Raw genomic sequence first — 27903 nt, forward strand, 5'->3', positions numbered from 1 at the left:
CTGACGTACATGAAGAATTTGAAAAAGCGCTGGAGGCCTGGAAAAAAACCCACCAGTGGGTTTTCTTTGAATATTTTTTGCTAGTATGAGATTACAGATTAAGCTGGATAATGTTACATCGACAGTCTTTGCATTTATTTTAATAACCACCAGGGGGCGATACCTGATATCACGGTGTGCCTACATTCATCTTTCATAGCCACAAAGCAGCTGTGAGCAATGATATTTTTTCTTACTATAGTCCAAAGAGAGGCATTGACCTCTTCATATAATTTTATAATCTCAAAAAACATCTCCGTCTTTGTACTTTTGTTAAGTTTTCTCATATTTTCACTTCAGTTTTGGAGAACATCCACAGATTGTTTACCAGATGGCCGTAGACACTGAGGTTCGTCATTGGTTCTGAAACACTGTTAAAGCTTTTTTTTTTAAAACTATCACCAACTTGGTGTTTTGAAACTGGATATGGCGAGGAGTGGATATGACAGAAAAACCAATTAACCACATTTACTGTCTATCAACTTGTGACTGACATCATTAGTCAGGAAGCATACCATGGATAATTCTTCCTGACTCCAATAATGATCATACTTTACAAAATGAACTTTATCTGACCTGAAACTAGGGATTGAGCCCAAAAGGTCATCAGGAATATGTTTAGTTAAGTCAGCTGAGGGATGTTTTCCCACACTTCTTTTTGCAGCCACAGGTATCGCCCCCTGGTGGTTATTAAAAAGAATGCAGATTTAAGGCACTTCAGCGCTGGCTTTCCTTTTCAGACCTGAAAGCCACGTCCATCTTTTATACTCTGCTTGTAATATTAGCCAGCTCAGTCTGTTCTCTCATGACAGACATCACTGCCAACTTCTGACATTTCTTCATAGTTAAGTAACTTTGCTATGAACCGATGGAGGAACTTTCCCTTACAATGTGAAGCACTGAGACCGCCGTTGCTGTGAACTGGTGCTCTATAAAAATAAATAATAAAATTGTAAAATCTTTCTTGCAATTGTTTCTGCATCTTTTATATATAGGCTGAGTATGTATGTATGTATGCAAGTGTTTGCTAGGAAAGCATGTAATATTAATGCAATAAGTTACATTACTTTGATGAAGTCAGTCAGATAATGGCATTTTTTAGGGTAACCTATTACATGATTAAAGTTCATAATCATCCAAATCATGGGTGTTTTTTCTGATTGTTGAGTGCTCAGTATGAAGAGACACAAACAATGTTTTTGTTTTTTATGAAGAAATAAGTTTGCATTTATTGGACAAACCAAACATAGGCAAACTCACACATAGTGTAAAGATGGAACATGTCATGGGGTGACAAATAAATGAAGGGTTTCATTCCAAAATGTTGTACAACCATTAGGAAAAAAAAAAAAATGCCTGAAACAGTATTTCAGAGAGCGCGCCATCATCAGAAAAATTATTACTTTAGTCACAACAGCCCCATACTGGAGCGTTGCCGTATTTATTTCACGGAGATGACATTATTTCCACATGTTGTACATTTCATTTTGGAACAAAGCTCTTCAAATATATCTTTTTATTTATACACTTTTTACATTCTTTTCTTGCTGTACATTTTAAGTCTCATGCTTTGCTTGAAACTGCGCTGTCAGCATTTATCCTCAATCACATGACAAGAGACAATAAAAAGAAGAGCATACAGTATTCAGGATCAATGCTGCATAGTTTCAACTTTGGAATAACACAATTAACTTTTCTGTAAACTAACTGTGTGCGTGCGTGCACGCGAGATGGAAAACCATATTAAACGTGTCCAAAAAAATCCATGTGGTTTATCTTGGAAGCTTCACTACTTTGAAACATTTCAGGAGATGATGCATATCAGAGCTATTTTGAGGCATTTGGACAAAAAAAGAAGTAACGTGTGAAAGGTGGAGCAAATCATGTAGTCGCACAGAGTTTCTTAAGAAGCTGTGGCAGTAAACCACTGCATGGTGGGTAACAGGAAATGGATGACAAACGTCAACAGCTGTGACTCCTTTTAAAAAAAAGAAAGAAAGAAAAAAAGCTGCATGACATTTTAGGAAAGTCTGGACAAAAACATGCAAAGAAAATTGACAGGTTTCAAGAAAACAGCAAAATAGAAACAATAAATAAAGAGAAATTCTTGGGAATGTTAACATAAAACTCCTTTACAAGAATTTCTGTCTGGTGAGAATCATACCAAAGCAAAAAACAGACTGAGTCACGGCAATCTTATAACAGGCTTTAAAGATGATACAGATCCACCTATAATAAAAGGCTAGGACAACATTCTTAACCCGACCAAGTTTACAGTAAGAACACTTAAAATGGTTCATGAGGACAGCTGCACATCATTCCCTTGTACTAACTTCCATTAAGGCAATCAGAAAACAGGAAGAGAATTTAGTGTAGGGTGAAGCAGAGAGAGGTGGGACAGAAAACCTGTAGCAGCTATTTTGACGTGTGGATAAAGTTTTATTATTCAAAGCAACGTTAGCAGGTGACTAAAAGCAAAACACCAGGCTGCAAGTAGTTTCACACCAAGACTATGTCCACAATAAGCCAGCTTCTTATGACCATAAAGTTTAAGAGTTTTTATAAAGGTACGATTGAATCATCTTTCAGTACGGTCACTGTCAGCTCACTGCTGTGCATGTTCACATTTAGCAGCAGTGAGCTTAGAGCAAACTCACAAGTTCTCTGCTCTCTTCATCCTTTTTAAAATGACTGTTCCCACTTCAGAAACTAAATGAATCCCTCTATACTATCAGAGAATCGCACACAGCTTGCTTTTAAATGGAAAAAATAATTATGCGGGAATGTGCTGGACCTCTAAAACTGAGGCTCATCACGCAGAACAGCTCAAAACAGATTGAAATGTAACTCAGCTCTGCAGGAACTTCGTAGCTCTTGGCTCATTGTCTTACTGTTTGGTGATGATGTCTTGTCACTTGCAGATTTTATTCTGGTTGCTTCCAGTTAGTGTGATGTTTCAAATTGGTTTGTGGACGTGGCAGTCAGGCTTCAGACGTTTTTTCTATTCTTGGTTTTGTTTCATGTCCAAAAGCGTGAGTACTCTCAAAATCTGTCAGACAACTCTGGCAGCCCTACTCACATGCTGACCTTCTGTCAGTATAACCTAAATAAAGATTATTTTAAATGAACAGAGACATATACGGAGAAGACGTACAAATAATCCTGATTAAAAATGCCTGGCAGAGATCTGAAACACTGAAGATGGCTGTCCCACCCCTGCCCCCAAAGAGCCAATCACTTGAAATGAGGAACATTTTAGCCAATCATATTGTTGCACTGACACATGCACACGGCCTGTGCTGCAGGCATGAGGAGTAGTGAAGTCATGGCTCTCTCCCCATTCAGAAAGGGGCTTCAAACTAACCTCCCAGATTTGACTGAAGACGGCTGCTGAGCTGAGAGATCTGCCTCTTTGATAACAGATCCTTTTGAAATAAGAACAGATTAGAAACTGCTCCTGTTTTTAAAATAGCCATCAGCTTAATTCTGTTTGTTCTGTGAGATGGAGCTAACGCTGGCACTGAAGGAGGCTCCAGAAAACAGTCATTGTTTTTACACGCACAAAAGAAAAATCTGGCAGTAAGACGGCACTAGAAAACCACCAAACTGCTTCTGCTGAGATGAAGTTGCTTAACAATAATAATAATCATCATCATCATCATCCACATACAAATAGCCTAATGACAGTTACTTAAGAATGGATCTAATGTTGAGTTAAATGCACAGAAAAGGCCATGAGAAAGACAAAAATCCATTTACAGATATGGCTGACTTACTGTGGACGACGTACTTCAGGAGTGAGAAAATAAAGGGAAGGATTCTTAAATCATCTAAACTCTTCTTCAGTGCTCATATTTAGACACAAGACTAAAATTTCTATTAACCACTTAAGCAAACAAGCAGGAAAGAAATGAAGAGAAAGAACACTAAGCATTCTTTACAGAGTCACGTCTCACTTTGAGCATGCTCTCAATTATTACACCAACCACACCAACATTCAGACTAAACTGTTAACCGTTATTTACAGCAGCTGGTTTGCGGGGATCAAATCAAATAAAACCATAATCCAACATATTTAATTGAGTCAGAGTACAAAGAGCTGAACTGTGGCCACCTCAATCATCACATTTCTGTCACCACTCACTACAGTACATGTGGGTCTCCCAGCCTTCTTCTTATTGGTTGGAATGGAAGTGACAGCACAGGTGCAGATGGGGAAAACAAATGTAACATACAGTCCTGGGTTGTTTTACCTGGGTGCTGTCAGTAGCCTTGTATAATGTATGGCTTGGATATGCTGCTTTATGCACATACAAGTCAAACAACCAGGAACCTTTCCGACAACCATGTGCCCCTGCTGCTCTTCTGCAGGAGCTCTTATAGTTCTTCATAATCTGCGTCGTCTCTTTTGATTGATCCAGCCCCTCCGCCCAGAAAGTCCTCCAGCTCGTCCACTTCAGTTTTCTTGGTCCTGGATTTCTTTTTCTTTTTCTCCTTCTCATCTGCTGCTGCAGCTTCGTCTTTTTCCTTTTTCTTGTGTTTGTGTTTCTTCTTGCTCTTTTCATCCTCCTGTATGTGACAGGACACAGTTTACTGCAGGACATGCTGGCACAATCTAGGAGGTTATTCTCATCGAAACACAAAAAAAACAGAAAATCTCCACTTCTGTTTACATTCATAACAATAAAACAGAAACCTTTCAATAAAGGAAAAGCAAATCTTAAAATAAAGTGTCCAGGTTATTGGACAAAGCATTTTTTAATATAAAATTAAACTGAAAATGAATTGCAGTATACATGACTTTAATCTGGTTTTAAGTTGGTTTTTTTTTCCTGGAAATTGGAACTGAATGAGGTAAATAAAACATAGGTTAGGCTTAGAGTTATAGGCTGGATAAGGCCTAGAACAAATAAGAAGGTTAAGTTAGAGAGTTAAGAAATTAAGGCGAAGGTCAATTCATCTCACTGACAAAAATCAAAATGTGTCCTATATTAATTTGTGTGTTTACACATATATTGCTAGCATGTGGAACAATCACAGTTGTGGACTGCAGCACAGAGATGTGTATTTACCACTCACCACATTTTAGCTGTGTGTGAGGCTGTGGCACAGACTAATTAAATCAGCACAGAATCTGATATCTCTGAAGCGGACTGGCCATTCACCTTTCAGCTAAAAATGGTCTGATTATGGTTGCCGACTCATCAGTTGGTGCATCTTTATTTAAAAAAACAAAACAACGCATTCCTGTGGAAAAAGCCTCTGACTTTTACTGGTGGGTGTGTTAAAGGGAGTTAACACGTCCCACAGTTGATAAACACTGCAGCTTATTGTTGTGTGTGTTGTTGTAGCAGAAGGAATTAATTAATAGTTGTTTTTATACGTATAATTCAACTTCTAATAGATATCAGATGCTTGATGGTCATTAAGAGAAATGTATTTACCTACACAACCACTTCATTTCCCTCCATAAAGTACTCTCTGTGTGTGATATGAACATAAAGTTTACCTCTTTGCTCTTCTTCTTCTTTTTCTTCTTTTCCTTGGAGTGTTTACTTTCTTTCTCTGAAAGAGAAGCACATGCATACAGCACCCTTACAAATGGTAAACAGCTGATGGACTTGTTTTATGTTCAAATTAAGTCCAACAGAAGTGAATCTTTCAAAGACAGAAAGCATTTTTTTAACCATTTGGCCAAACCTACAGAAGCATATTACACCTCAGGGATTCTGTTGACCCAAGTTGATGAGAGATTAAATTGTTCTTTTCTTGCGTAAATAAATATGTGGAATTTGCCATGAAGGTGGCAATTTTGAGTATAAAATTCTATTTATAAAACTTACATTTATTAATTTAAGTAATCATAATGTATTTATTTTAGGAATAAACAATAACATGTTTTAATTAAGATAAAAAAAAATGCAGTATTACAAATTAGCCTAAGGGCTATTAGTGACCACAGAAATAAATAAATATAAATATAATATAAATATTTTCCTCTTAAAAGAAAACATCTGTTAGGTAACACTTCACCATCACTCCAGTAAAGGACTGCAACCTTTTCAAATCAGCTTCTTTTTCAATAAATAGTTAAGTGTCAACTAAAACCTTAAGCAAACTCTAATTTTCACACCTGAAAATTAGATGCAGTGTTATATTATTCATCAGAACACTCACAACTCATTAGCTAAACAAACGATTTATCAACTATCAGCCAATCAATGCGATGGATATATTGCAGCTTGCCTTCCTGATCCTCACTGCTCTCCTTGGTTGCAGTAGGCTCTTCTTGGATCCCAAGGCCAAACAGGTCGGTGTCGTCCTTGTGTTTGAAGGAGATCACAGTGGGCTTCAGGGGTTCTGGCACCTTGGCTAACTGCATGTCATCATCAGAGAGGTCAGACAGAAGCTCATCTCTGACTGGAAATGTATCCTGTGTTCAACAGGGAAGCCAAATGTAAATTTTCACACAAGAAACAGAACATAAAATAACAGAAAAATCTTATTTTAGTCTGTTTATTTTATGTTGCAGATTTGGCTTCCTATTGAAAGCTTAAAGCTTTCAATAGTGAATAGAGCTGAAATGACCTCACAGTAGAAGCATCTTGGTTTACCTTTGCTATTTTTGGTGTGTCTGATGCTTCAGACTCAAAGTCGGGGTCATCCATGACAAACGAGAGCATCTGCTGAGCCACAGGAGCCTCGGGGTCAGAATCAGAGTCCTCAGCTTTGGGCGTGCTTCCCTTCTTCTTACCTTGGTGTCGGGTTGACTGCTCTGTTGCAGGAGTTAAAGTGAGGGAGATGGGTGCTGTGGTCTGGCCCCGGAGATCTGGAGCTTTAGGTGCCACCTTTGGTTTTGTGACGTGGATCACAGGCCTGCAACAGGGAGATAGGTCACATTTAGATACACCAGAGAAGCAGAGGCCAGGAGAATTTATGCCAACACTACAACAGCAGACCCCAAGAGCTCAGACTGAACAATACTGAAAGAACATCTGGGAGGAAGACGCATAACACCTAAGCGCAGACCACAGCATCATCCTAAACAAGAACCAGTCAACATCACGAAGGTAGACGTCCACTGAGTCTCTGGAATGAAGAGCTGGACAGCGCCAGGACCTGACAGCCTTCTGGCTCAAGAAGCTAATGGCACTTCATGAACATCTGGCAGCATAAATAAATGCGCTGTTAGCAGCAGGTACTTATCTGGACTAACTAACACGGGGGGGCAGAACAATCCTGATCAGGATCCCCACAAGGGTATGGCATTATCAAACTACCGGACAGCAACAACACTGGAGGTCAACTCCAAGACAAGTTGCCATTAAGTGTGGAATATACCAAGGTGATGCACAGCTCTCAAACCCCTAAACAAGCTCACAGCAAAGAGTGGATACAGATATAGATTCAGGAGGGGGGTGACCAGCAGCCACCTCCTGTATATGGATGATACCAAGCTGTACGCCAAGAGTTAGCGAGACATCAATTCACTGATCAACCTCACCAGGATCTACAGCAAAGAGATCGGGATGTCATTCTGACCAAGAGGAGGAAGGTGATCCAGACTGATGGTGTGGTGCTTCCAGAAGATAAAATAGTGGACATACAGGAAAGCTACCTGAGTATCCCACAGGCCAACGGGAACCACGATGAAGATGCACAAAGGTCAGCCACAGCCAAATACTTCCAGAATGTAAGACAAGTGTGTGAGAAGCAAGCTAAACAACAGCAATGAGATCCAATCCATCAATACATACAACCTACTGGTCATCAGATACTCAGCTGGAATCCTTAGCTGGGCACAGGAGGAGACAGATACCACTGATGTCAAGACATAAAAACTCCACACGATGCATTGAAACTTCCATGCAAACTCCCGCACCTTAGACCTAGGCTGTTTTTTTTTTGTTTTTTTTGTTTTTCTTTCATCACCTCTTTTTAACTCTGTTTATACCCCACTCTGCATTTAATCATTAGTTATTATTAATTTCTGGCTCTCTTCCACAGAATATCTTTTGTCCTGTCTCTCTCCTCTCAGCCCCAACCGGTCTTGGCAGATGACTGCCCCTCCCTGAGCCTGGTTCTGCCGGAGGTTCCTTCCTGCTAAAAGGGAATTTCTCCTTCTCACTGTTGCCAAGTCCTTGATCATAGGGGATCATTTTGACTGTTGGGATTTCTCTGTAATTATTGAAGGGTCTTTATCTTACAATATAATTCGCCATGAGGCTACTGTTGTGACTTACCGCTATATAAATAAAACTGAATTGAACTGAGCAGCAGAAAGAGGGAGGGCAAAGATTAGTAAGTGTCAGAGTCACAATCCAGGATGAAACATGGAGCATCCATGAATAGATGTGGCCCCTCGAGATGAGCTGCTCCAAGAGTGCCTCAAGACAGATGGTGATGAGGAAGACCAAGTCCCTGCTTGGGATGAATCAGTGAGTTTTAGCCACACAAGCAACCCTGTCGCTGGTTCTTCACTGTTCCTTCCTTGGATCACTTTTCATAGATACCAAGCACTGCAGATCAGGAACACCCCACAAAAGCTGCAGTTTTGGAGATGTTCTGAGCCAGTCCTCTAGACATCACAAATTGGCCCTTGTCAAACTCACTCAAATCCTCATGCTTGTCCATTTTTCCTGCTTCTAACACATCAACTATGAGGACAAAATATTCACTTGCTCCCTATTAAAAACAAATAAATAAAAATAAATACATTCTTTTACTTACGCTTTGAGCTCAGCTTTACTGTCCAAGTCTTGGTCCTGTGTGATTACAGGGGCTGTTGGTATTCCTTCCTCCTCGTCACTGCTCAGAGTAATATCTTTAATGGGGGGAAGGGTTTTAGCGTTGGGAAGGCTTTGCTCAGTGTCATCAGGGTCGAGCTCATCCTGGAAACTGGACACCATGGGGTTTCCTCTATCCTCACCATCACTGAGACGAAGCAAGAAAAAGAAAAATCAGTTCAAAGAGGCCTGAAGGGGTGACCAAAAGCAGAAACTTGGTGTCTTATAATGTAATAAAACAGTTGTAATTCAACATCAGCTAAATATCACATAAAGAAGGTAAAATGTAAAACATCAACAAATACTAATTGTGTCCAAAGTAGAAAACAGGCCAAACCAGAAGTCTTTGTGAAATTCTTACCTATCACTGTCCAGAGTGGGAGCTGCTGCAGGTTGGGGCACCTTCGTCTTGGAGGGCAGGCTGTCCTCTAAGAAACTCTTGTCGAGTCGCTCATCTGGCACAAAATCATCCACACTCTGCACATTAGCAGGACACACTGGTGCAGGAGGCTCCTCTGAGGAAAACATCGAGACAATTACTCACTGATAGTAAAAGGACCTGAAACAGAAATCTATGCTTTAACATTCAAAAGCCCCAAAGCGTCACCACTGTGTGTTTGCTCCTAGCTAATTACACAAAAACCACAGGGAAAGAGTGGAATCACATGACATTCCAACACCAGCCAGTCTTTTGATCCTTTCAAATGCTCTGCATTTCTCAACTGCCAAGTCTCAAATCTTGTGACTACTTACTATGGACCTAGAAATGTCAGTTATGGTTAAATAATCTATTCAAAAACCAGTCTGAATACATACTTTCAGTGCAGGGTGGACAAAGTAAATTCAAGTTCAAAGTGTGGTGAGGGTACACACCATCCTATCTTTGCAGAGAACAGCAGATTCCTTCAGTAGTCAGACTGTATGTATTTAATTAACAGGAAGGGGAACATCAGGCTGTAAGTAGCTTTGGAGAAGTCATTAACAGGTTCCCTTTGTCCAGCCTGCACCGTGAGTGATTACTATAAAGACATAAAAGTACAACTACCTGCATGCTGTTATTTTTGTTATATTTTAGTATTTGTTTTTATAATTGTGAAAGTGATAATCCTGGAAATTCTGAAGGATTCTTTTTCTTTTTTTTTTTTTTAAACAGTCTGCTGCCTTGGAGAGCAAAACAACCAAATGTTACTATTTTTTAATATCACACACAAACATTCCTGCAGAGATGTTTGGTCCACTTGTTCTGAGTGCAAATTGCAGTGTTAGACTGTAATGGTATGTGGACATTCATGGCTGTGAACAGGCACACACACACACACACACACACACACACACATCATCACAGACGGTTAGTATAGAGACTACATGGACCCCTCTGCTGTGTGAGTGCTGCGTAGGAGGACTGACCTGGTGCAGAGGCAGCAGTCTCAGTGGCTGGAGATGAGCCAAACCACCGCGAGATGAAGCTGCGTTTCTGGGGTGCTGATGCTCCAGATGTAGCTGACGATTGAAGATGTTCGGGTGACTGGGCCAATGATTTTACCTCAGCAGTAGGTGAAGCTGCCCCACCAGCTGTTGCCGCAGGAGGTGGGGGAGAGGTGGCGGATACAGACGGTGACTGTGAGAGTGCCTGGGAAGGAATGGGTGGCTGTGGGGTGCTGGGACTGGAGCTGCCCGTGGAGGCTCCACTGGGAGGAACGATGGGGGACTGAGAGCCTGAGGAGGGACTCTGACCGTTGGCTGGACCAGGAGATCCATAGCCCTTACTGCGAGACTCCAAGTTCTCTAGGAAACTGCAGATATCGCAATGGGACTGTTAAGAGACTTACAATACAGTACTGGGATCTAGACTGAGGGCAAAATTCAGCTCAGGGAAATGTACACAAATGTGTAGTGCATTTCATAGATCTCTGTTAAATTCAACAGCTAGGTGATGAAGGCAGCGCTACAGTCTGTAATGTGTACCCAGCTCAGCAGTGTGAGCCTCATAATGGACACAAGAACAACAACTGATGCACAAAATGTGAGGACACATTATTTTACGCAGAGTGAGGCAGAATCTTGGGAAAGACAACTTTTGATTTAGTCCCTCTAGTGACTCAGTGCAGCAGTACACAGGCAGTCAGAGAATAAAAGCAGAGCATACATGTCGTAGTTCTGATCCTCAGTCTCCTGCTGGACACAGAGCTCCTCCAGCGTTGCATCCATGTCCAACTGGTTGGTCTCCAGCTGCCTCAGGAGGGTCTCCCTCTGTACACAAACACATGCTTGACATGAATACAAGCTGAGATGATATAAGCACTCTGTCTTCCATTACAATAAATAAATCACAATAAAACAATAGAGTTATGGAAAACTTGATAATATAAATTTTAAAAAAATCTAATATCCATCACACAAATAATGACAATTAAAAAAAAAAAAAAAAAAAAAAAAGACCTGCAGCTGAAGGAAGGGGATGTTGAAAAACTTGTGCAGATATTTCAAGCCAAAGCCATTCTTCATAGAGGACTCCGCATAGTGGATGTAAGATGATCCCATAGGTCTGTAAAAGGAAAGTATTACTAGTTAACCCAAGCTTCTGAACCTATACCCTAAATGTAGATACCTTGATATCCAAGTAATCTTTAATCATATAAAATGCTAAATTAACAGTAAACAGGTTTAGCTGCATTTAGTGTCTCAAGGGTTCAAAAGGCCTCACCATCACCCTGTTGTTAACTTGACAGCAAGTAAATCCTCTCATAGCTTCTTCCCCTTGGGACTAGACTGCTTTTAGTTTTAAAAAATCAGTTTGTATTAGACTGGTTGGTTACCTAATTGAGTTTACTGCTAAACACTTGATTCTGGAGTCCAATGTCCTCAGCGGTTTTACTCTTAGTTTCGACGGCTGTTTTCACTGCAGTCTCTACATAAAAGATGTGTGTAGCCACCTTAAAGTCCCTCACTGGTTACTGATATTCTTTTGTGAAGCCAAGTGTTTTCGCTGTGGGCTGACCTTAGCGAACTGTGTTTTTGAAACCAGACGACACACTGGTATGCTTACTGGGTACCAACTTGTTATCCAGTCTTATCCTCACTTTTGACTTTGGGGAACCATCATTTTTAAAATAATCATGTTGTATTCAGTAAGACTACAACTCACAACTGAGACTAAAAATCACAAGGAAACATTTACTCAGGTCAAAGATCAAGAGAGCTGAGGATTGTTTTCCCATAGACTTTTAAATAACAGCAGATCTTTTTTGTTAGAAAGAATCCAGGTTTAAGGCACTTCAATGCTTACACTTTTCAGATGTGTAAGCTACATCCATCTTTCATATACATTTTACAGTTTTCACACATAACTCTGGATAACTTCTGGAGTCATCATGGAGTATCACATGTAGCACAGTGGTTATTTAATGTCCTTCTGATAACCACTTGTAATGGCTGAGCAAATGTCTGACTCTTCACATCTAAAAATAACCCAGTGTCCAGAGAGCAGAGTTGTTGCCAACATATAGCAGCATTTATTTTAAGTAATAAACACATATAGTATCCATGATTACAAACTGAACTGAAAATAAGGACTGCCTGTCTGAACAGTGCTGGTAGAGGCTTAGATCTGAGGATGTGAGGTCAAAGACTGTCTCCCTGCTCCAGCCACACCCTCCAGGTAGTATCACCTGCCTTTATCTCCTTTGCATTCCAATTTCAGCCACTAGATGGAGCAGACTCAAACAAAGTAATAATAGACACTGAAACCATTTTGCACAGTCTGCATCAGACGTGTTTGCAGAACTATATGGTCTAGGCAAGGGAGCTGTGTGGTTACAGAGTGCAGGGGAAAGGACACAATGGCCACTCACGAGCAGTAAGCTGCACTATTTGTATATTATTTAGTATCAAGCATGATGTGGACTTTTTACTGAGGAGCTGCCAGGTTAAAGTTCTGGGCTACAGTGCAAGTGCATTTAAACATCACCATCACCATCATAAAAACAACAACAACAACAAAAACACACACACTCATCACTTGTATTTTTTGCAGTCTTTGCCTTATCTGACAATGCGACTCTTATTTTACTTTGTACAGTTTCAACAGTTACGCTGGATTTCCAGCATCAACAACTGCAGCTGCCTGAGGCACTGGGGTGGCTCAGCGGGTGAGCAGGTGACTGTATGCCACATGGCTGTGGTGCAGGCGACCCAGGTTTGAATCCGACACGTGATTCATGCCAGAGCAATTTGTTAATCTGGGGATTCAGCGCACAGAGCGGTAAATTAAACATTTTAATTCCGGTTAATTATTTTATTGCTGAGTGTGCTCTCAGTGCTGCTGCTGTTTATTTCTGAATAAACTGAATCCATTTAAACATTTAAAGTTACTTTAACTGATAAAGAAGACATCGCTTTAGTTTCTCTGCAGATCAAAGTGAAATGAATCGGATTGAACAGGTATTTGTGGTGTGTGTTCTGTGGCTGCAGTAACAACAGTGTAAAAGAGACTTATAATCAATCAATTGTAACATTTATACATTTCCTAAATCACCAAATTAATACACGGACATTCCTGTGACAATGTGACACACAGTTTGTGCTTCCTTCAGTGGTTTTGGTAAAGAAGAGTTTAACATGCTGCACATATAAAACATACTGCCCGAGCAGAAACTCTATATTGTGCTTTATAAATGCTTTAAATAAAAGAATGTGCAAAATCGGGGCGATTTCAGCCGATTTGAAACTGAAACTGAACATAACCTGCTCCTGACAGTTTGTTTTTATTCTCTCAGCTGCAGACTCGGTGCTGTTTAAGGTTTTGAGAGCAAAGATTAAATATAAAAACAGAATTTAGACACACGTATAAATCTACATACAAATTTGATGTGAGGTCTGCAAGTACAGGGTAGGTGTCCTGTTATAGGATGATATTTTAACACTTAGACAACAATAAAATTGTTGTTAATCATTTGCTGCCAATGGAAAAAAAAAAATCTATATTTATTACTGATATTTACAGGGAAACCAAAGATTTAAGATACTGAAAAACTTTAGTCCCGCCTACTCTCCCAGCAGAGGTCTGAGTGACCTGGTGAGTGGACAGTGATTTCATACCTGTTGATTTCTAATCTGGAACCTAACCGGAGCAGGTTAGGTTTACAGGATAAGTTACTATTGTACTGTACTGTACTGAAAACCCAGGGTTAACCCTAAAGTTATCTGGATAAGCCAAAATTCTGCTTCGTAGTACAGCACCCTGTACTACAAAGCCAAATTAATGGCTTAGCGAGCTGTGTCAAGCTTAAAGTCGGAGTTTTGTGTGTCAAGATAGTGGCTCTCTTTTTACCTGGCTAAGTCACCATGGTAACTTATGTTGAACATATAACCTGGTTGGGAGCAGGTTATGTTCTAAAGCAATTTCCACGTCTCCTTTATTAGGCTAGGACCGTAAGCTTTAATGTTTTTTTTTAACATTCTTCAGCGGTAGTGTGAACTTAAAAAAATCTTTTGAATTTCTGTCTGCACTTCCTGCCAGAATGAGCTCAATGTTGGGCAGTCCCAGAAAATATGAGTGTGATCCCCTATCTGGTTACAATTCCTCCAACACAAATTTGTAGCATTCCTGTCGTATTTTGATATACTAAAGGGCTATTTAAAGAATCTCATTTTCAATTTCCAATCAAATTCCTTCCACCCTGGGCTATGGGTGATCTTATGACCTATTCACAAACCCTCTCCCACTCTTCTTCTTCAATAACAATGTTCATTTCCAGTTCCCACTTTTGTTTTATATCTAAAGAATTGTCAGAGAAATGCATCTGTAAATGTTTATATATATTAGACACAACCTTCTTCTTACTATTTTCCTCTACGCATTTTATCATAAACTTTTCCAGGGGTACTATATTTTGTTTCAAATTAGGCCATTCCTTGTGTGATAAAAGAAAGTTCCTTAATTGTAAGTATCTATAAAAATCTTTAGAGCATAATCCATATTTGTTTCTCCATTGAATAACTGGTTAATTCTTATTAATCCCTGCTGTGCCCATCTCTGGTATCCTGTATCCAGTTTGTTTGGAAAAAAGTCAATAATCTTGGCTATTTTCACTATGCGTGATATTGTTAAAGGTGCTCCTATTTTCTTCCTCACCAAGGACCAAACCCTGTGCGTACAGATAATCCACTCATTTTCAGCTTTTAAATCTTTCCATTTCTTTCCCTCCATAAATGGAATCACTTCAAGAGGTACCAACTGGCACGCATTGTTCTCCAGACCAATCCAGTTCGTCTCCTCATCTTGTACAAGCCATTCAACCACGACACGAAGTTGTGCTGCCCAGTAATACAACTTCAAATTAGGCAAACTAAGACCACCTTTTTCTCTTGGGCTTAATAATAGTTTCTGCCTAATCATTGGCTTCCTCCTCTGCCAAATAAAGTTAGCTTTAATGTTTAAATGGATCCAGTTTAAAGTTTGAGCTCTAAAGTGCAGCTCCGAGAGCACACTCATCGATAAAATAACATGAATTAAAATGTTTATTTTACCACTCTGTGCACTAAACATCTGCAAAATGATTGTGCAGGTTAACGATTTTCTGCAGCATTAATCTCATGTCTCAGTGTTACATGTTACTGTTATATTTCTTATGTTCTTTAGAGATTGTTAATGACCATTTTATCCTCATCATCAGCTAATAATGTCTCTGATTGGAGCAAGCGGCACTCAAATCATATAGTGTGGAAGAAAAACACCCATTTTTAAGGGAGTGATCACAGAGCCTGAAGCAGAAAGCCCCGCTTAACAGAGAAACTTTTCTTTTTTTGGTGGAGAAAGTTGATCAGTACCTCTGTGACTGCTAAAACAGCTCATGAACATTGTTTGTAGTATACCCCTCTGAGTGGAGTGAGGGGAAAGCTCAATTTTGGGTAAGAAAACAAAAGTGCTAGTTTCTTCCTGTTTTGGTTGTTTTTCTTCCAACACTTCCTTCTTATTCATGGTACAGTTTCCTCTATTTCTGCCATCTGTGACTGAACACACTAACATGGTGCAGTGCATTCTGAGGCCCTATGGGCAAGTCTTGCTACTTGGCACTAGTGTTGTAGTCAAGACCACCTAACCCGAGACCGAGACAAGACCAAGACCAGAGGGTATCGAGACCGAGACAAGACCAAGACTTTTAGGGTCCGAGACCAGTCGAGACCAAGACCGAGGGGGGGCGAGACCGAGACAAGACCAAGACCAGTGCCTGGCACTACATGACACAATAAAATGTGAAACATGATCAAAATCACTTCTCAAATTGATCTGAAAGATCCGCATTCCCATAAAATTACCCTGATATTAAAAACTCACAGCTCAAATAAATATAACCATCTTTATTTAATACTCCTGGGTGACTTCTATCATTTATCACAGAATGTAAAACAATTATTCATAGTTCATCACAATAGTCTTAACTTTTCTCTGCCTTTCATAAACTATGCATAAAGTTGTGTTGTTTTTAAACCAACAACCTTTGTAAAAATGGGTGCTTTTTCAAAACCACATAGCTAAATGTGTAAAACTGAAAAAATGGCAAACACCCATCAACAGTAAGAACTAAAGCCTTTAATCTTATACAGATTAAAGCTGCAGGATGTAACTTTTATAAAAAATCTGGTTTTTACATATTTGTTAAAACTGTCACCATGTCAGACAGTATGAGACCGATAAAATCCTTTTTTTTCCCAAATAAAATATGTTATGCATCACATGACAGTATAACAAAACACTGTGGGGAGGGGAGGAGCAAAGTGCTCTGTGCTGTGACAGGAGCGACACTTAGACAGTCAGCTCGCATCTTTGATGAAACCTCAGCACTGCATACAGGAAAGAAACTGAAGCCAAAGTATCGATCTCATTAGACTGATATTGATCAATACCAATACAACGTTGGCATCCATATTATCGATATTAGGATCAATCTGCCCACCACTAGCTCAATGTACTAATGGCGGAGAAACAACTTACTTACTTCTCTGGAGCTTGAAAAAGGCGACTGGACTTCTTTTTGTTTCTTGAAGACGTTTCACCTCTCATCCGAAAGGCTTCTTCAGTTCTCAACCAAATGGTGGAGAGACCCAGGTATTTAAACCCCCGTGGGCGTAGTCCCCTGGAGGTGGTTATGACCCTCTATTGATCATGTGCGTGAACACATGTGCCCAGGTGTGAAGGGGGCGTGGGTCATATTTAATCAGTGGTTTCAGTTGAAACCAATTTAGGACTCCGCTCCATTGTTTCCTGTGGCCTATTGAGGTCACTGGAACAAAGGTGTGAATGTGGGTTGAGACGTCTGGGAAGGGAGCTCAGGACAGCACTGTAAGCGGGGGAAAGTTGGTGACGTAATCCACCTCCTCTGTTCAATGATGGTTGTTCACAGTGGACATAGATGGCTTCTTTCACTCCTCTTTCAAACCATCTGTTTTCCCTGTCCAAAATGTGAACATTGGCATCCTCAAAAGAGGCTTCCATCTTCAACATTGAAGTTTACCGGAAGCCCACACACAATGTTGAGGCTTCCATCTTCAACATTGAAGTTTACCGGAAGCCCACACACAATGTTGAGGCTTCCATCTTCAACATTGAAGTTTACCGGAAGCCCACACACACAGACCAGTATCTCCTCTTTGACTCCCACCACCCTCTGGAACACAAACTTGGGGTGATCAGGACCCTACAACACCGTGCGGAAAGTGTTCCCTCTAAGGCAGAAGGGAAGCATAAGGAACACACACACATTAAGAAAGCCCTCAAAACATGCGGTTACCCCAACTGGGCCTTCATCAAATCAGCTAAGATGCACAGGAATGAAGGCCAAACACAAACTACAGAGAATGGGAAGGACAAGAGGAACAACATTGTCATCCCATATGTGTCAGGCTTGTCAGAGAAACTCAGAAGAATTTTCTCCAAGCATGACATCTCAGTATACTTCAAACCAAGTCACACCCTAAGACAAAAACTGGTTCATCCCAAGGACAAACCCGCCAAACACAAGATCAGCGATGTAGTGTATGCTGTTCAGTGCAGTGAAGAGTGCTCGGACCTCTACATTGGTGAAACCAAACAGCCTCTTCACAAACGAATGGCACAACATAGAAGAGCCACCTCGACAGGACAAGATTCAGCAGTACATCTGCATCTGAAGGAAAAAGGGCACTCTTTTGAGGATGCCAATGTTCACATTTTGGACAGGGAAAACAGATGGTTTGAAAGAGGAGTGAAAGAAGCCATCTATGTCCACTGTGAACAACCATCATTGAACAGAGGAGGTGGATTACGTCACCAACTTTCCCCCGCTTACAGTGCTGTCCTGAGCTCCCTTCCCAGACGTCTCAACCCACATTCACACCTTTGTTCCAGTGACCTCAATAGGCCACAGGAAACAATGGAGCGGAGTCCTAAATTGGTTTCAACTGAAACCACTGATTAAATATGACCCACGCCCCCTTCACACCTGGGCACATGTGTTCACGCACATGATCAATAGAGGGTCATAACCACCTCCAGGGGACTACGCCCACGGGGGTTTAAATACCTGGGTCTCTCCACCATTTGGTTGAGAACTGAAGAAGCCTTTCGGATGAGAGGTGAAACGTCTTCAAGAAACAAAAAGAAGTCCAGTCGCCTTTTTCAAGCTCCAGAGACTACTATGACCTGGATGACTGAGAATCTACACAGACAAACTTACTTACTTCTCTGCTGTTACCATTGGTGGTGGCCATGGTAACTTCCGGGTTCTAGCAAGAAATATTTCTCACCCCAGCACTAATGCTAATGCTAATTAGTAAGCTAATACTAACCACCAAATGCCGCTCCCACTTGTTAATTGAGTGATGGGGCCTAAGACATAACCAGAAAGCAGTAATCAGTTTTTTTGGACGTGTAGTTACATTTCTCGAGGTGCATGTCAGGTTTGCTTCAGAGAGGATTTTCAGTTATACACAAAGGATCAATGCAGAACTCTAAATCAGGCCTTATTAGATTGATAGAATGATCATTTTTGCATATAATCCAGAAAAGTTACATTTATACATCACGCATTTAATGTGTCCCAGAGTGCCGTTTCCTTCCACTGTGTTTGCAGAAATCACATAAAAAAATACACAACAAAAACATAATCCAGATTCCTCGGCTGCTAATAGCATTTCCTACATTTGAATATCAGCCACCATATTGTGAGCATAAACTATCACGTTTTTAATGCAACAATAGGAAGTGACATCATCTTGCTGGGAACTGTAATATTTTATTCTTGAAGGCCTCTCATAGCTCTACTGGTGCTGAAAACTAATGTTTGACTATGGCTTTCTGAATACAAGTAGGGCTGCAACTATCAATTATTTTAGTAATCAAGTATTTAATTGATTACTCCGTCAATTAATCAAGTAATTGGATAAGAAATAGCTTTTCATTTTAACAATTCATCAGCATATTTTAACTTCCGTACTGCAGATGTTTCTCTGTGTGAAACAAACAGGGTGGATGGAGCAGCTACAAAGTTCTCTGTTCTTCATGTTGCTGATCAGGTGGTTGATAAAAACATTTTGACGGAGCCCCTCTGTACTGAAGGGGGTGGGGGGGCACCGAACGATTGCTAGTGCTAATGGCAGCCCCCCTTTCCCCAGTACACTGTGGTTATAGATCTGTTCTGGTGGCTACAGCTGACGTAAAGAAAAAAATAACAGCTGACATCCTCTGCACAACACGTGCGCACATTCAAACATGCGCACTCACAGCACAGAGAAGTGGGGGCGTGAAAAAACATCTCAGCGATCCACTCGTGTTAAAGGGTCGTTTTTGTTTTTTTTGGAAATGCTCCGCTTACACGGAGACACCTGAGCTGCAGAGCTGAAACGAAACATCAAAGCAACAAATTTGTGTCGAGGATATTTAATAATCGAATTGCGTTATTCCAAGAATCGTTGCAGCCCTAAAACTTGCATTAAATTTTTAGTTTGTGTATCAAAATACATGAAGGTTGGTATTTACCTTTCATGCTGGGATTTTTTTGTTGAATCGGAAGCCTGAAATTTTCCTTTGATCTTCATTTTCCCTCTTACTTCTCTTCGTGTTCATGCGGTTATTTCGATTTATGCAGCACACGCGTGACCATAGTGAGATCAAACGTACACACTGTGAATGAAACTGTCCGTGCTCTGTGGGAGATTGCAAACTGCGGTGAAATGATACAGTACAGGCGTAAGCAGCGATAATAGCAGCGACCTAGCCGGGGCGGAGTCTGTGAGGTGCGCTCCTTTGAGAGGCAGAGGAGCGCAATCTTTGTTGGATTTGAATCAGTACGTTTTGCATCCAATAAAAGCAAAGATGTTAACAAATAAATTGGACAGTATTCTGGCAATTTAGTGATATTTCCACAGCTGTGGTCTTGACTGGTCTTGAAATAAAATCCCGAGTCCGCAATGTCCGAGTCCATGACAAGACCGAGACCAAATGCGGTCGAGTCCATGACAAGACCGAGACCATCAAAAAGCGGTCTCGAGACCAAGACCGATCTCGAGTACTACAACACTACTTGGCACCCATCTTGGTAATGTGCTCATGCACTTATTCTGGGAAAAGAAGACAGCGCCTATCTAAATGACAGGAGGGATACAGCCACAGTTTGGTGACTTTTTGGCCCCCAAATAAGACTTCCTGTGAAGATTTTACTGCAACTATGTGTGTGTGCAAAGTTTGATGACATTATGGCTTCATTAGCAGCTCCCTGCAGAGTGCACCATTAATTGTGTCTAAAATAATCTGTGGAGCTCATTCCTACCAGAATATTGAACAAATGCCATGCTAGTTGAAATTTTCAAAATTTTAAATCAGTTTCCACAGCTACACCTGGTCAGAAGATTTACTTTTACTAACAAAACACCTTCCATGACAGTCACACTCATTGTGTACTTTTGCTGATACCTACCTGTTCAGTCCAGCAATTAGGTCCCTTATATCATCAGGGAGGATGACGCGATGCTCGCCCATGTCCCTGTAGTTTCCCAACACACACACCGGCACATGGGTGGGTACTTTAGGCAGCTCCCTCAGGATGTAGTTAAATGTCCTGCAATTGAGAGACAACACTGACCTATGAGTGTCAACATCCACTGGAAACTATTTTTCAAATATCATTCTCCCAACTCCACTGTCACATGACGGTGCATGGTTGTAATCTCATGACATATTGGTTCCACTGGCTTGGTTTTTTTTTTTTTTTTTTTTTTTTAAGGAGTTCCACACAGACTTTTTGACAGCTGTAGTGGTTTTTGATGTTATGGTACTGCTTTACGGATCAAAATCTGATAGGATTTTTCTGCGTTGATGGCAGTGGCAGAAAAAACTGTGCAGCAGAGAAGATTTGGCAAGTTTTTCATGGGTGCAACCCACATACTCAACTCTGCTGTTCAACCCACAAATGCATTTTCCTTACACATGCAGCAAAATTTAAGGGGAAATAAACAGGCTTTCCAGAGGAATAAGATTTATTGCCAAGAAGCACTGTTACAACATGAAGTAATCGATCAGACACAAATTTCCTTACTTTTTCTGTTAAGTTTATTTGAACCAAAAATATCAAATTTGGATTCATCACTTCATAAGACTTGTTGCCACTGCCTTTCAGTCCAGTTCTTCTGTAGTTTGGCATAGTTCAGCCGTTTCAGCCTGTTTCCTTTCCTTACGAATGGCTTTCTGACAGCCAGCCTTCCAGTGAGAACATTTCTGATGAGGCTTCATCAAACAATAGACAGACCAACTGAAGGGCCAGATGCATCTCTCAGGTCAGATCTTTGTTGGATTTTTTACTATTTATTAAGGACATGACTTTCAGATACTGTTTATCTGCTGTTAATAGTTTTTTAAGCCTGCCCATTTCCTCAATTTTTTTATTTATTTTTTTAAAGGACACTGCACACTATGCTGAGACAGGCCAAGATTTTGGCTAATAGCTCTTTGGGAATCAGCTTCTTGGTGCAAAAATACCATTTTTATATCGATCATTGTTACTTTTACTTGGTACTTGGCTAGGTTTCTGTTATGTATAGTGCGTAGTAGACCACAACCAAATAGAAGTTTTATGCCACGGGGTGTACAGTAGGGTCATGTTAACAATTCATTAAAATTTGGTTTACATCGGGTGCCTGGGTGGCTTAGTGGTGAAGCCGGCGATCACATACACATGCCGCGCTGCGGTGTGGGCGGCGCGGGTTCGCGTTCCAGCCCGTCGCCAATTTGCCCGCGTGTCTTCCCCCGTATCTTTCCCCCATTTCCTGTCACTGTAGACAAAAGCCGCTGTGGCCAAAAATGCAAAAAAAAAAAAAAAATTTGGTTTACATCCACCAAGGTATTTGAGATCAACTTAGCAATTTATTGGTTGACCAAAAAAAGCTTAGAAACTTATAGAAACAGATTCTTACAAGTGTGGTGTATTGTCAATATAAAGACAGTACAGTTTAAATATTTAAAATATCTCACATTTGACCTCTGACCTTTCCTTCAGTGTCAATAGATTGAGCTAAAGATCAAAGTGATAATAATGCTATACAAAGCTATTTTAAAGTGTTTCTTACTGATATTGTTTGTATTGACTGTCATGTGTTGTCAACAGCTGAACCAACAACTGAAAAAATAAAATAAAGCAATTTTTTTTTTTTGGATTAAGATGCTTAATTAATTTCTGACGTCTCAGTGACGTCCATGTATACACACCACAAGTGTTGAGTTTTTGCAAAAAATTTGTCCTCAAAAAGATGCACTATGAAAAACATGAAATCGATATCAAGTGATGATGAGCTGGTCCTGATGTTTCTAAACAAGAAAAGGGAAAAACTGAGATTCTGGTTTATCCAATTCTCACAAGAAGGCAGCAGCAGGGAGAATTTCATGGATCACGACCACTTTCGTACATATTTCAGGGTGTCAGTGTTCCCAGCTTTTGTTGGCAAAGCTGCAAGCACATCTGTGGAGGCTGAGAAATAATTTCATAGAGCTGACTGACCCAGATCAGTATCTATCCAGCTGTATGTCTGAGGAAAAATTTTATTATTTTACCATTTCTGTATTACTGTATATTCACTATCAGAGTGCATTTTGAGCTACCAGTACACTTTGCCAAATGCAGTGGTCTGATTGGTCAGATCTGTTTATTCGCATGTGAAAATTCAGAAAAATCCAGTTTGATCTGAAAAGATAAACGCCCCAAATTTGTCCTGCAAAATTACGCGGTCGGTGTGAACGGCTGCATTAAGAATAGGTGAGTCCAAAAAATATTTTTAACACATAAAAACATCTGCACGACTTGGTGTGTAAAGGCTTTAACTCTCTTGCAGAGAGACCACCTCCCCTTTCCCAATTTATCATTCAATACATGAATAACAGTATTTAGTAATGGCGAGTAGACTACAGCATTAAGAAAAGTAATTGTGATTATGATTTTTGCCACACTTAAGCATCCCCATTGTTACCTGGGTTTTGTCACTGTAGCACGTAGGACAGTGTGGCTCACTCGTGCGTTTTTAATTGTGGCTGAATGACAAAGGAGCTCTACGGCACGGAGGAATAAGATTCATCAGGCTTTACTTTACAGAAAACACCATTTAAAAATCTACAGTTACGTTATGTTCCATGCTAATATTATATTAAAAAAAAAAAAAATCTTCTCCCTCAGGATGCCCAAAATAGCAACAGTGGAATTTATTTTTAAGAACTGTGCATTTGAAGTTGAACACAATCCAGCAGTGGAAGCGTTACAGCCACATGCAGACACACTGAAACCTTATCTGCTCATGCATATTAAAGCATCAGAGATCCCTGATGAGACAACAACACACACAAAGTACTCTTACCACTGCTTCGTAATGTCAAACACCATGATGACTCCATTGCAGTTCTTATACACATCCAGGAACTCTGCATCCAGGGCCACCTCATCTGACTTACAACACAGACACATAATTATTTAAGGATAAAAGAAAGAAAATATTTTGCAGAATTCATACTTTTTTTTTTTTTTAATGTATCATGTCCTCCCTGTAAGACATCTTTGATTAAAAGTCTGCGACCCACATAGTAGAAGTGAGCCTTTCTTCCAGAACACATGACTGCCATGTGATAGTCACCTCTTGAGGCTCATTCTCCAGTTTCAAATTGTCACCACGTCTTTTGCCTTTGCCTGAAAAAACAATCAGTCACAACCGTTAAGATTAGACAAACTAAAATAATGTGAAATCATAATCTACAGCTCAGTTTGTTGCTTCAATTTAGTATAAAGCAGTAAAGCAAGCAGAGCAGCAGCACAACTGCTTTTCCAATGGAAAAGCATCTCGCAGCCTACTTTGACTACACAATGCCCTTTGAATACACGCTGCAGATGCTCAGGCTCTGACTATCTGCAGCAGTAACAAAAACAAAACAAACAAAAAAACCAGCCAAACTCTGAGATGTAACTACGCAGCAACTCTGAGGCACACCTTGACAATATTGACATTCAGATAAGAGTGGAGATAGGCGGGGCAAACCCACAGCACACAAGAGAGTTAAGTTTCTATATACTAGAGTAGTGCTCACCTACTCCTTCAGGAAGAGCATATTTTTGGCCTGAGATGAGTGTAAGAAGGGTGCCCAAAGAAAATAACAACAAAAAAACATCAACACTGAGGACAGAACAACAGACAAGCAACAAGCGTCTCTATTTGATGTGTTGATATAAGAGGTCAGCCTCTGGGGCAAGTCTTTGATTGGCATGTGTATCAACACTCACCTTTGTCCACCACGTCCCACACCTCTACCTTCACCACATCATCAGTAGCTGAGACAAGCACAGAGGACACATTCATTACTCATGTTCTGAGGCCACAGAGAGAAGAATTCAAATGTACTGACTGTTAAGTGACTAATGTGGATCTACTCACTAATGCGCTATATGGTTGTAGTGTTTTCTCACTAGTATGGAAGCACTAACAAATACAAGACGCCTGCTCTAACAGTCAGTTAGCTCAAGCTACAGCTAAACTGTTTTTTTTTTTTTTTTACCTTGATAGGGAGCCACTGGAATAAATTATGAGGCACAAACAGCAGATGTCAAATATTCACCAAAACAGAAATATAAGCAAAGCAGTGGTAACAAGCAAGGCTGGGCAATATGAGCTATCTCTGTATTTTCTTTTTACAAAAACTGTCGAGATGTCACAGCCACTTTTATTAAAACAGACATCGAGTCAGGAGATGCTGCAAGTCACAGGAAGTAGACCACGTGCCATGTTGATTTCTTTGAAGATGATGTAAGTGATGTAAATTACAGTGACCATGAGGCTTTGTCTGTGTGCTCGCCAGTTTTTTTGTGAACATGCAGACTAATTTGCACTACAATGCAGCAACTCTCTGTGCGCCCCTCAAGCAGACTTCAAGCAAACTAGGAAAAAAGTCTGCGTGTACATCTGTAACCAAGTCTACCCTACCTAAAGGCACAGTGGCACAACAAGGGTGGGGCAGCACAAGTTGGTAATACAACATCAGACTATATCACTATAGATTAAATGTCTTATTCTGTCACCCTGTATCGATATTTTATTTCTTTTTAAATGTATACAATCACCCAGCCCTAGTAAGGTGATCACCTATCTGTAAAAGTCACAGATATCCTGACTTACTTTTGTAATTCCAATGGATGCTTGTGGCTTGGATCTCCTGAGTGGGTATATACTCCTCCACAAACTTCTTGCCCTGCAGTCGATGCCATAAGGTACTCTTTCCAGTGTTCCTGTCTCCCCGAATCACTATTTTCACTGGAGTGGGAGAGACATTAAGGATGTCATAAAACTGAATAAACCAAGACACAACATTTGATATGTTTAACTGACTTGATTACTTACTATTGTACTGGACCCCTTTGGCAAAGCGTCTCTGCAAACTTTGGTTCATGGACTGCAGGCCCGCAGGGATGTTCTTCTCCTTGAGCTGGCCCGGCTCAGAGCCCACCAGCTTCTTCAGTGCTGAGAACATCTTGACGGGACTTCACCAGCTTCACTCTGCAGTAGAGAGGAGCTCTGACTGATGACTCCTTAGGTGACAACAGGAGGAAAAGTATACCAGTGCGTCCTCACAGCCGAGAAAGTTAAGGGTCCATGCTGAGATGCAAATATGATGCCAAATCACTTTGTACTGACTTTAATGGTCTCCTGAATTTAGTGGTGCCTCTTTTAAAGTTGACCAGATGTTTTTCTTTGCCTGTCAGTGGTGAAATTCACTATGTTGTTTTGCACATCATCTACTGGGGAAAAAAAAACAAAACAAAAACAGACAGAGGGATTAACAATTCCTGTTTAGATTAAGGTTTCCTGTAATCATGTAGGTGAGATAAAAAGGGCAGGCTTGTCACATATATGAGACAGGAGAGAGCAGCGACTTATGGTAAGTTTAACATTATATATTTGGATTATTTCATTTGATGAATATCAAGATGCACTGAATACTGTTTCTCCAGTCCAAGATGGAGGTGGTGCCTCCCACAGTTTTCTGGCCTTATATTTAACTTACACAGGTAAGCTTCTGATTATTTTTGGCAATAAATGGTGATCAGAGAGATGACATGAGGTTATGCTTGGAGCTCCACAAAACAACAACCAGATGATCCAACCAGAGTTGGGCAGAGTGTAAATGAGTTACCTGTGGCAGCAGACAACCGCTGGTCCATAGAGGTCTATGGGAAAACAGCCCTGACCTCTGAAAACACTCTCCTGGTGAGTTCACAGTCTCTCATTTTTGGTCATACTGAATAAAGAATTAAGTCAATTTTTCAAATTTTGGTCATACTAAATACCAGAAAGAGGATTATCCTGAGTATGCTTCCAGAATGCATTTCCAGGCTTCACAAACCAGTGGGTGATGTCACTGTAGTCTTAGATTATTAAACCACAGCTTCAATTAGCTGCAAACGAGAGCATACAAAGGAAAAGGGGTTGCGCACTTGCCTAAATATTTATTACTGTCAATTATTCCTGGCACAGAGAAAGGACTGGCCAGGGCTCAACAGCAAATCAAAATCTATACTTTTCCCCACATTGGAAAGTTAAGCTGACACACACAGAGTCCAGATTTTACTGTTAAATCATTTGTTAAACGGCTGGCTTTGACAGGGAGGGTAGAAGGAGGGAACCTCATCTTTGTCACCAAAATGGCTAGAGCTAGCACTGTTTGACACAAATGTAATGGAAACACATGAGAGGCACAAGCAAGAAACAATGATGACGTTCTCAGATGACTGTTTACAGCAGGTCTAACAACAATGAATTAGAAACTATCTTTAAGAAAATATTAGATAAGCTGAAGAACAGAAGGCTTCAGACTTGTGCATCAGAACATGTCTCCCTGTCCTGATGGGAGCTGTCACAGTGTCCCCACAGGCAATACATTATTCACTACCAAGATCAGCTTTGTCTTCAGCTGACAGTATCAATACAGTGTTCGTGTCTGTTCGTATAAAAGGGAGACTAGCTCAAGAGCTGTGCATTTTTTTTTTTTTTTTTTTGCCAACGGCAGCGAATGAATTCTGTTTTCAGGCTGAATTTCCCTTTTACCGTTACCCTGCTAGCATTAGCTGACTATGCTGCTCGCTCAGCTAAAGTAAGCTTTGGTGAATATATGAAGCGAAGTGTTTAAACATATTTAAGTCCAAAATTCTAAAGGGTTCACTAAGGTTAACTAGGGTTTCAAAGAGAGATGAGGCAGTCCGGCTTGTTACCTAACGTTACCCCAGCTAAAAGGTAAAGTTATCCTTCAGCTTCTCTTTAGCTAGCTACCCGGATCATATTAGCTTAGCGTTCCTCCTCTGCGCTCAGTGACACTACACGGCGGCACGTCTGGATGAGTTTTTTCTAGGTAGCGTCAGCTACAAGTACTCACGGGTATATATTACGATAAGAGCGTGCAGTCCCAACATCTTTTCTTCAAAACATCTGTCAGACCTCCATCCCGACACAGATACAGCAGCAACATTCCTTTGCAAAGAAAACAGCTACTACCGACCAGCCGTCAAGCAGCACGCAAAACCTGTGA

The 27903-nt window shown here is 40.5% G+C and overlaps 1 protein-coding gene across 5 annotated transcripts; it reads right to left on the minus strand.

The window, feature by feature from the left end:
* Positions 1-1254: 1254 nt before the first annotated feature.
* On the minus strand, positions 1255-27891 carry rabl6b (RAB, member RAS oncogene family-like 6b). Of its 5 annotated transcripts, none has more exons than XM_030723770.1 (18): positions 27751-27891; positions 26016-26116; positions 25722-25877; positions 25500-25634; positions 24611-24658; positions 24418-24447; positions 23970-24022; positions 23697-23785; positions 20777-20917; positions 11265-11370; positions 10972-11075; positions 10233-10618; positions 9187-9340; positions 8770-8973; positions 6654-6915; positions 6286-6472; positions 5549-5604; positions 1255-4608 (listed from the first exon to the last, which is right to left on the minus strand). In XM_030723770.1, exons 3-18 carry the CDS (start codon positions 25849-25851, stop codon positions 4417-4419), a joined length of 2277 nt encoding a protein of 758 aa, XP_030579630.1. In that variant the 5' UTR covers positions 25852-25877; positions 26016-26116; positions 27751-27891; the 3' UTR covers positions 1255-4416. The 5 variants fall into 5 exon arrangements, with proteins under 5 accessions (XP_030579630.1, XP_030579629.1, XP_030579631.1 ...); XM_030723769.1 differs by having other exon boundaries at positions 25722-25909; XM_030723771.1 differs by lacking the exon at positions 26016-26116.
* Between the last annotated feature and the right edge of the window lie 12 nt (positions 27892-27903).

The sequence above is a fragment of the Archocentrus centrarchus genome, unplaced genomic scaffold (assembly GCF_007364275.1).
Source record: "Archocentrus centrarchus isolate MPI-CPG fArcCen1 unplaced genomic scaffold, fArcCen1 scaffold_27_ctg1, whole genome shotgun sequence".
Taxonomy (NCBI): domain Eukaryota; kingdom Metazoa; phylum Chordata; class Actinopteri; order Cichliformes; family Cichlidae; genus Archocentrus; species Archocentrus centrarchus.

What these genes read in the sequence shown, in the direction of transcription:
- rabl6b (XM_030723771.1), bottom strand. Translation starts at nt 25,851, where the DNA reads ATGTTCTCAGCACTGAAGAAGCTGGTGGGCTCTGAGCCGGGCCAGCTC. An exon ending in GTGGGACGTGGTGGACAAAG is followed by an intron (nt 24,448 to 24,610) that starts GTGAGTGTTGAT and finishes CACTCATCTCAG; the next exon opens with GCCAAAAATATGCTCTTCCT. An exon ending in AGTAAAGCTGAGCTCAAAGC is followed by an intron (nt 6,916 to 8,769) that starts GTAAGTAAAAGA and finishes TCCCTGTTGCAG; the next exon opens with GCCTGTGATCCACGTCACAA.